The sequence below is a fragment of the Grammomys surdaster genome, unplaced genomic scaffold (assembly GCF_004785775.1).
Source record: "Grammomys surdaster isolate TR1022 unplaced genomic scaffold, NIH_TR_1.0 128, whole genome shotgun sequence".
NCBI classification, from domain to species: Eukaryota; Metazoa; Chordata; class Mammalia; order Rodentia; family Muridae; genus Grammomys; species Grammomys surdaster.
In genome coordinates, this window is record NW_021604586.1 from 3265537 (window position 1) to 3275890 (window position 10354).

Sequence of the window (10354 nt, forward strand, 5' to 3'; positions counted from 1 at the left end):
TCTGTGTGTGCATGTGTGTATGACTCTGTGTGTGTGACTGTGTGTCTATGTGTGTATATCTGTGTGTACATGTGTATGACTGTGTATGTGTTTCTGTGTGTGCATGTGTGTATGACTCTGTGTGTATGTGTGTGTGTGTGTGTGTACAAGCATGGCTGTTCTGCCTTCTGTTTCTTCATTTTTCTCTTCTTCACTTTAGGCAGCATGTCCTCACTCTAGTGACTCCTGTATCCCCAGTATTCCCTGGGCCATTTGGTGCTCCTGTGTTTCTACCAGAGTGTCCAGTTAGAAGCTGGTTCTTTGTCATTCCTGTTCCATTTTTTGCTTTAGTTAAACAACATAAGAATAGACAGGCCAACAAATAATAGATGATAGATAGATAGATAGATAGATAGATAGATAGATAGATAGATAGATAGATAGACAGACACAGGACTAGAGGAATGGCTCAGTAACTAAAAGCATTTCCTGCTCTTACAGAGGACCCGAGTTCAACTCCCAGCACCCATGCACCCATGTCAGGTGTCTCACAGCTACCTATAACTCCAGTGTCACGGAATCTGACACCCTCTCTGGCCTTTGAGAGCACCTGAACACATGCACACACACGCACATACATACACACACACACACACACACACAAAATAAAAACAAAAAAAAAAACCTTGATTGAAAAAATGCTCTTGCCATGTAGCCCAGGTTAGCCTTGAGCTTTTGACAATCCTCCTCCTCAGCTTCTCAGGGTGTGAGGACTAGAGGCCTGTGTCACAACTGCCAATTCTCATACATTTCTTTGCAACTGACTTGTGCTGAGCAGAGGCCAGAAGCCAAGCCTCAGCCTTGACAAGCCGGGCTTCTGGCTTCCCAAGCCTCTCCTGGCTCCACTGGCTCCGATGGGGGCTCCATTCCCTCTGACTCTCGGCAGCACTTTGTAAGAAGATCTGGCCCACCTCCTTCCATTAGAGAATCTAGAGTTCGTAACCCTCGCCCTCCATTACACACTACAGACTTCCTGCTATTTGACTCAGCCTTGATGGTGGCCCTGGTCTTCATCATTGGCTTTGATACTATTGCCATGTGCCTCTTGCTCAAGATGACTGTCACACGCAACCTCTCTTTCCACATGGGTGGGTAGAATTGAAGACATGACCCACCACTGACCGCCGGCCTTACTAATTATGAAGCACTTTTGATTCCTGGTATCCCACCCACTTCGTCCCCAACGTGAACCGAGTTTGCCTTGCCTTCAGTGATAAGCTCCTGCTATGAATGCCATCACAGTTCACTTTTTACACCAGTGATAGAATGGGGCCGTGGCTGAGGAGGAGACTGTATTGTACGATTGACCACAGAAATTTCTATTTAACAAAGTCTAGAGTTGGGCTGGAGAGATGGCTCAGTGGTTAAGAGCACTGACTGCTCTTCTGGAGTCCTGAGTTCAATTCCCAGCAACCACATGGTGGCTCACAGCCATCTGTAATGGGATCCGATGCCCTCTTCTGGTGTGTCTGAAGACAGGTACAGTGTACTTATATACATTAATTAAATAAATCTTTAAAAAAAAGATAAAGTCTAGAGTCTGTTGTTACAGCACCAAATTAATGAACCTGTCCTAAAGAAGACACTGTCTCTGAAACATCCAACCCATGCAGCCTGCTGCCACTGAGTGTTAATAAATTTCATTCAGATACATCTATAAGTAAAAGTTATTTGCATGGTGACTTCTGTGCACACCAAGGCCCCAAAACCTGGAGGCTTCTCTTCTCACAAGGACTTCCTGTCTTGCAGACACCCACGCCCTCGTGAGCCTTCTTCAGAATCTGAACAAGGCGAACTACAACCTGCCCATCATGGTGACGGATTCAGGGAAGCCACCCATGACGAACATCACGGACCTCAGGGTGCAGGTGTGCTCTTGCAAGAACTCCAAAGTGGACTGCAACGGGGCGGGGACCCTGCACCTCAGCCTCAGCTTGCTGCTGCTCCTCTCGCTCCTCAGCTTATTGTCAGGTAAGTCTGCTTGGCTCCAGCACGTTTGCATGTGTACCTGTGAACTTCACCACAGAGCCTGACTCTTCCATATGTCTTCCCAAGGAAATCTGTCTGCTACATTTTTAGCTGGTGTCTGTGTGGTTGGAACCCTCACATGTAAAACCGTTCCAGCCAATGTTTAAAGGCATCTGGGTGCTCTTCTGCCAGCCGAACGAGAGGCTGAAAGAGGCTCTGCTATTTTGCAAACCAGGCAACAAGCAAAAATTCCTCTCAATGCCACTCACCTGGAACTAAATGCACCAGAATTAGCCAACTGGTCTACCATGGTCACAAGCTATTCCCATCCTGCTTTGGATGCCAGATATCCTGCACAGGCTCATGTGTTTGAGCACTTGGTCCCCAGCTGTTGCTACTGTTTGAGGAGGTGGGACCTATCTGAAAGAAATGGGTTGCTGGAGAGGGAGGCTGACCTTGGGTTTATGCCCTGTCCCTGTTCCCAGCAAGAGCTCTCTGCTTCCTGGTTGACCCCTTGTAACAACAGTGCCTCAGTGCTGTTGCTTCAGGCTGAGCCCAGGATCATGCCTTCCCTGGTGGACTATATCCCCTGAACTGTGAACTGAAATAAGCCCCTCCCTCCTTCCCTAAGTTGTTTCTAGGAGGTATTTTGGTCTCCGTGAGAAGAAAGATAACTCACACAAAACACATGTAAAAGTTGCCAATGAACAGAGATGAAAATTGGGCTATAGGAAAATAAGTAGTTTGCTTGACCCAAACCCACAGGAATAAGAGCCCTGAATATGAAGTGTTGAGGGGGAGGACCAGGAATGAGGAATAGAGAAGACAAAGCTGGGACCAGGAGATTGCCTGTGCTGTGCAAGTATATTAAGTACAGCATCTTCCATGCTATGTCTAAAGGGAGAAAGTCAAGGTTCCCAGAGATCTAAATCACATAATGTTGGCAAAGAACACAGGAAAACTCAGACTCAGTGGCCTTAGGACTAATACCCATAGCCCTTCAGATAACCATAGCCCTTCAGAGAAGAAAGCCAAGTTCCCAGGAACACAATCCTTAACTCCTTTGAGCCACCAGACCCAGACCCAGACCCAGACCCAGACCCAGACCCAGACCCAGACCCATACACAGACAGAGACTAGATCTTACCAAGTCTGCCCCTGAGCAAGGACAGAAATCTTGTATTCTCTTTGTTCTTTTATCAGGGCTTCTGAGAAAGCCTTGGACCAGTCTGGCTTTCAGCATTTAATAGACTTAATGTTGGTGTCTGGCCTTTAATGCCAGCACTCAGAAGGCAGAGGCAAGCGGAGCTCTGTGAATTCAAGGCCAGCATAGTCTACATAGTAAGTTCCAGGCCAGCTAGGGCTACACAGTGAGACCCATTTCCCATAAAAAAAAAAAAAGAAGGAAGGAAGGAAGGAAGGAAGGAAGGAAGGAAGGAAGGAAGGAAAGAAAGAAATAGTATTTATAACTCATGCTTCCTTTTAGTAACTATGAAATAGTTATTACCTGTATAACTGTGAGACAACGACACATCACTTTGGGTGAGATTTACTAGGCTGATGTCTTAGTTGGAGTTTTATTGCTATGAGGAGACACAATGACCAAGGCAACTCTTCTAAAGGAAAACATTTCATTGGGGCTGACTTACAGTTTCAGAGGTTTAGTCTGTCATCATGGCAGGAAACACAGCAGCATGCAGGCAGACATGGTGCTGGGGAAGGAGCTGAGAGTTCTATATCTTGATCTGAAGCCAGTAGGAGGCTGTGTGCCCCATTAGACCTAACTTTAACATATAGACCTCAAAGTCCACCCCACTTCCTTCAAGGCCACACCTACTCCAACAAGGCCACACCTCCTAATAGTGCCACTCCCTATGAGCCAAGCATTCAAACACATGAGTCTGTGGGGCTATTCCTATTCAAACCACCACAGGTGAGTAACATAAGTCAGAGAATGAAGTGATGTACTGCCAGACTCTCCTGTGTGACGGATGTTGGTCCAGTTTTAATCTGTTAAAACTGAGCAGTTGCTTGCATCAGTTTGGGCCACCCACAAGGCTCTGGGGCCCTGGCGTTTACATTTTGAGAAATTATTGGTGTGATCATGGCATGAAAATTTTGTAGAGGGAACACATTGTGGTACATCCTGGTGGCAGGGTGAGCGGCTCAAGAGTCACACATTTCGACATCTGACATTTGCAGTGTATGAAGAAGCTCTGTGGAAGACCAGAGTTCTGTCATCAATAGGAGGGAGATCCTGGCGGTGTGTCACTGGCTGTCTGTGCTCTGTGTCTCCCCGAGACATGTCATCAGCCCTCCTCCCACCCCCCTCTGGTGACTGTGCTATCCCACCCACAGTCCTCAAGGCTCCCTCCAAGTCCTCCAACTCCATTCCTGCCCCTCATCCTTAGCTTGGTCCTTTTGTCTTCACTTGTGGCTGTGAGGAACTCGTTGTCTTCCCAACTCGAAGCCTATGTAAGAGTTTGAAGGAGTGAGATGGACGCACTCCTAAATCGTCTCTGTCAATCAACAGATAAAGGGCTGAGGGTGGTACTGGAGATGGAGGTGGGGAGGTTAGAAAAGACTGTGAGAATTCATCCAGCTTCATGTGAGACAGGTCACCAGAAAGCAAGGACAGGGGGAGCAGATCAGCTACCGTGAACGTCTAGTAAAGCAACACTTGATACTCCCTTGCTTTGCTCAGTCTTAGCCCTGATTCTGGGGACCTGGATAATCTCTTTCATGCGCAGACATCCCCTGGTGCCTGTGTACAGGTGGCTGATTTGCTAATGGCTACCGTTAGCCTGCAGGCCATCCTTGTGTAATAGCAGCAGCAGAGATGGGGTGGATCTCACACCAGCTGCATGCAGAGCATCAGGGAAACTGTTTGATATGTCTCTACCCATACCCTGACGCTTCTTCATTTGAAACCCTAATGCTGGAGGTGTGGCTCTGAAATCTACTCACATCAAAAGCTATGGAGTGGAAGAAAATGAACACACAGTGGGAATCGAGTGGACTGTCTTATCACAGAACCCCCTGGGTTTCCTGATAGTCCTTGTTCTATCCACACTAGGGTCCCTGACCACACACTATGGTCATCAGTAAGACACAGTGGGAATCCAGTGGACCGTCTTATCACAGAGCCCCCTGGGTTTCCTGATAGTCCTTGTTCCATCCACACTAGGGTCCCTGACCGCACACTATGGTCATCAGTAAGACACAGTGGAAATCGAGTGGACTGTCTTATCACAGAGGACCCAGGCTTCCTGACAGCCCTTGTTCCATCCACACTGTGGTCATGCGCTGTCTCCCTGGGTTGACTCTTCAGTAAGAAGTGGGAGGAGGAGAGGGAATTTCAGGATACCCATGTGAAGGTGTTTGGGCTGCTGATGCTGCATATGTTGAAGTCCAGGCAGGCGCATAGTAAACCACCACAACATAACCACAAGGAAGTGTTTTATGACAACAACCTCCCTGAAAGGTATTTGAGATGTGTATAGGATTAAACCATGGATAAAACAGGACTCTCAATTAAACATCACCAAGAATAGAAAAAAAACAGCAAGGGTTCAAGACACTAAGTTTGGCAAGGTATAAGGGTAGTGGCATTTCCCAAAAGCATAGACATTAGATTCTCAGTCATGGATCTTGAAAGAATTTGAAAAAAGAGCAAGTAAGCCTGTAGGATCTGTTTTATGTCTATGGCTCATCTGGTAAAGGTACGTGTCACCAATCCTGACAGGCTGAGTTGATTGCTCAAGACCCACAGAGTGGAAGGAGAGGATCAATTCCAGCAAGCTGGCCTCTAACGTCCACACGTGCATGTGTTCACGTGCACGCATGCACACATACACACACACACACACACACAAATAATAAAGTTTTAAGCATGAACTTCAAACTACAGCATAGGAGCTAAATCTGGCCCACCACCTGTGTGTGTTAATAAAGTTTTATTAGTGCACAACCCCTTCCGCTTATTCACATTCTGTCTGTGGTTGCTTGCTATTACAATGGCAGAGGTGAATATTTTTCACAGTGACTACATGGCCTACAACCTGGCCCTTTACAGAAAGAGCTTTCTGATACCTGATTGAGAGCATCATCCATAAACTTGAGCAGGTGTAGGAGAGGCTGATACCAGGTGGCCCAGGAGGCAAACTTGAGTCCTCCTCCCTTGGAACAATATTCAGAGCCATGCAAACGGGCACTGATGCTCTGATGTCCACACCTTATTTTCCTGTGCTCTTCGCTGGCCTAGTGATTTTATTCCACCCTATAGACAAGGAAACCAAAGCTCAGGGAGGCCCCCAGGCGAGCCGGCAGGGAAGCCAGCACTGGCTGCAGGACTGCCTCCTCTACGAAAGTGGATGCCACACATTTGCAATTAGTGCAGTCTAGATGGCTTTCTCGGATGACCGAGAATTGACTGGAAGGCTCTGCACTTCTAGCTGACGTCTTTTTCAAACAAGAAATAAAACTAAGAGCATGGAGAGTGATTTAAAAATGTAAATGAAATTGTCATTACTGTCAATTGTGCCAAGTAAGTCACGTGCTGATGACGGCCTAGACGGGCTCTCATCCATGAGTGCCCTCCCTACGCATCAGACTGCTGAGTTGTTGTTACTGCTGGGTTGTTGTTGTTGTTCCCAGTACAGCCGTGGTCTGATGTGGGTAGACCTCTGCAAAAAGCACTAAAGGGAGGGACTTGCTCAGAAACCTTTCTGACTGTGATTTTAGGCTTAACTCACCAGAAATGGCAACAAGATGGCCTGAGGATCAGGTGAAGAATCTTTTTTTTTTTTTTTGTTGGGTTTTTTTTTTTTTTTTTTTTTTTTTGGTTTTTTGAGACAGGGTTTCTCTGTGTAGCCCTGGCTGTCCTAGAACTCACTCTGTAGACCAGGCTGGCCTCGAACTCAGAAATCCGCCTGCCTCTGCCTCCCAAGTGCTGGGATTAAAGGTGTGCACCACCACTGCCCGGCTAGGTGAAGAATCTTACAAAAATTAAATGACCCTGGATTCTTGGGAGACATGGGGCCACTTAAGAAAAGCTTGCATGCTGTAAGGAAACTGGGGGCGGGGAGGCTGGCTCAGTAAAGAGCTTGGTTTGCATGTATGAGGTTGTGAGTTCAATCCCCAGAACTCACATTAAAATAAAAAAGCCAGGAGCAGCAGCTGCTCCAGACTTGTCATGCTTGGCAGATGAGACGGGAGGGTCCCCGGGACTCGATGGTCAGTCATTCTAGACCACATGGCAAGTCCTGGGCCAGTGAGAGACCCTGTCTCAGAGAAAGATGGGCGACATCTGAGGAGTGAGACCTGAGGCTGTTTTCTGGTCTATGTTCTCATACTCATGACACAGGGATAAGTAAAGAAACTGGAGAGATGGACCTGTGGCTAAGAGTGTTACAGTCATGTCAGAGGATAGATCTGAGTTCCCAGCTCCCACATCAGACTAATTGAGACCACCTGTAACTCCAGCTCTAAGGGATTTGTCTCTCCCTTCTAGTATCAGTGAGTACACACACATACACACACATGTACACATGCATGTACACACAGATACACATACACACACGAACACACATATATACAGACAGACATACAGAAACACACATGCACTCACACCCACTAAAATCGAATATTTTTCTTTAAAAAAAATTTCTTTTTTAGAAAGTTTAAAGATGAGCCAAAGACAGTCTTTTTTTTTAAATTTAATCCCTAATAAGATGTTATTCGCATTTTTTAAAATCCCATTTAAGTGAATGCTGGCGGCTGTGTTCAACTGCCAGCCACCCCATAATCCAGGACGGTCTCTTTGCTGTTGATCCCTCCCTTGAATCCAGGGGTCACCCGAGCTGCTTTCCCTAATGACAGCTTTGCCTTTCTCTGGAATTTCCTAGTGCACGTTTATACCTGGCTCCCCTCTGATGTGGGATGTGCCATGGGCATGGGGAAAGCCCTGAATTACAGAGGCCATTCAGAAAGGCTGTCCTCTGCTGGCAGGCGACGCCAGGCACGCTTTGCAGAGACACCGTGGTTCTTTAAGGCCGTTTGACTTTAGGGACACCAATAGCTGACCCTCGAGGGATTTCTTTGTGCCGCATACATGGCAGCAAAATGTTCTGCATGAATTATATAAATTGCCCCTTGGAATCATCTCAGCAGCCCTGGGAGGTGGGGTCATTTACATGATCATCTAAATTGACTTAAAACCGGGATTCGAGAGTATCATTAAAAAACAAAGGGCTGTAGGCTAAGTTAATGGATCTTATTCAGCCCCCATTATTTTTCTTTTTATTTTAGCCAAGTTGTCCCCTAAGGGACAGCTGGCAATGTCTAGAATTAACTCACTGTTATGACAGAAAGGATGCTGCCAGTGGCATCTAGTGGAGAGAGGCAGGGGACAGGTCTCCCGGAGCATGAGATGGATAGCACCTGCTGAGCTACCTGGCCCCAAATGTCACGCGTGAGCACCAAAGCTGAGGAGCCTGCTGCCGGCCCTTAGCACTCGTGTGTATCGGGAGCATGGCAGCAGCTAGGAGGAAGAGTGGCTTTTGATCATTTAAAAATCTAAAAGGGGCAGGGTCTAGAGAAACGGCTTAGCCCACAAGTGTTTACTGCACAAGCAAGAGGACCTGAGTTCAAATCCACCTCCAACCCCCATAAAACACTAGGCATAGTGGTACATGCCTTCATCCTGGTGGGACATACCTTTTTCCCAGTACTGGGGATACAGGAGGATCTGAGGGAGCTCCCTGGTCAGCCAATCTAGTTGACTCTCTATGGCCCAGGTCAGTGAGAGTCCCTGGCTCTTAAAATAAGATGAAGAGTGATTGAGGATGAAACCTGACTTTGACCTCTGACCTACACACCTACACACACACACACACAAACATATATATGCATGTACACATGTATATACAAATAGATGTACATATACATATGTGCACACATACATACACACGTATGTATATACAAATAGATGAACACATATGTATGTATACACACAAACACACACACACTAAAAAGACTATTTATCTCTACAATCTGAGCTGGACGTGTTGGCTCACACCTGTTACCCCAGCACTTACTTGAAAGGCTAAGGGAATGAAGGCCATCTTGGCCTCCGCCATACGTTCTAAGCCAGCCTAGGCTATTGGACTCCCTGCCTCAAAACAACAACAAATGGAAAGAACAACCTTACTACACCTCTTCAAAATAGTTTATGATTTATAACCTGGCAGCAGACCTGAACACTGTAAGGAGGTAAAGACCACCTCAGGGTGAAGTGCTGGGCAAAGGGGCCTATCTTCAGTAGGCCCTGGTTGGAGGTAGGCTCAGAGCATCTCTGAAGGAGCTGACCAAGCCCAAATGAGTGACAGCCTGTCGGTGAGCTGCTTCTGTAACAGAAGCCCAAGAAGGAGAGGGCTTTGGCAACGACCTCCAAGGATGACATAGTTTCCTGGGCCTGGCGAAACTTCCATCTGGGCTGAAATCAGCACAACTCTTGCTGGAGTCCCATGGACACGGGAATGCTTGCAGACAGAGATCTAGCAAAAGGAACTGGATCTGGGCATCCTAGAGACAAAGCTCCTCCCCAGTCATGAAGCTGAGATGAGTAGAGAGAACCCTCACAGGTGGCATGACATAGCATGAACAGGAACTGGGATGCTGGCCCACATCACTGGTGGGTACCACTTATGGGGCGGGTCCTCACAGCCCACAGGTTGTCTCATCTCCTCTGGACGATGGAGCTGCACACATGTGGATGGCCAAGTAGGACATCCAAAGATATCCTCATCCTGTTCCCCGGAGCTAATGAACAAGTCACCTCACTTGACAGTGACACCTTGCTGACATGAATAGGTCATGTGTCTTGAGATGGGGAGATAGATACCCTGCATTAGTAGGACCAGCCTGACATAAATGCAGTCTTTACAAGAGGGCCGAGGAGCAGCCACATAAGGATAACAGGGAGGCAGAGGCTGGGAGACAAGATGCTGCATTGCTGGCTTTGAACTTCAAGAAGTCACAGAACACATCTGCCTCTAGATTGGAAGCTAGTGAGGAGGTAACTCTTTTTCTAAAGTCCTGGGGAGGAATGCAGGCCTGCCCACACATTGACATTAAATCCTTAAGACTTGTTTCATATTTGTGACTTCCAGAAGTGTCAGGGAATCCATGTGTGGGGTTCGAGGTTCATGGGACTGTGGTTATTTGTTTTGTTGGCAATGGAAAATTAATCTGATGGTCCAAGAACTACCAAAGAGTCTTTCGCTCTGTGGCAGAATATGTGTGTGTGTGTGTGTGTGTGTGTGTGTGTGTGTGTGTGTGTGTGTGT

At 47.1% G+C, this 10354-nt stretch overlaps 1 protein-coding gene across 1 annotated transcript in view; it reads left to right on the forward strand.

Moving 5' to 3' along the window:
- Cdh13 (cadherin 13) overlaps window positions 1-10354 on the forward strand; it is a 1006804-nt gene that overhangs the window by 994756 nt on the left and 1694 nt on the right. The window contains exon 13 of the mRNA XM_028752897.1: window positions 1789-2010. Within this exon, the coding sequence (XP_028608730.1) occupies window positions 1789-2010 (222 nt within the window). The remainder of the gene's footprint in view (window positions 1-1788; window positions 2011-10354) is intronic.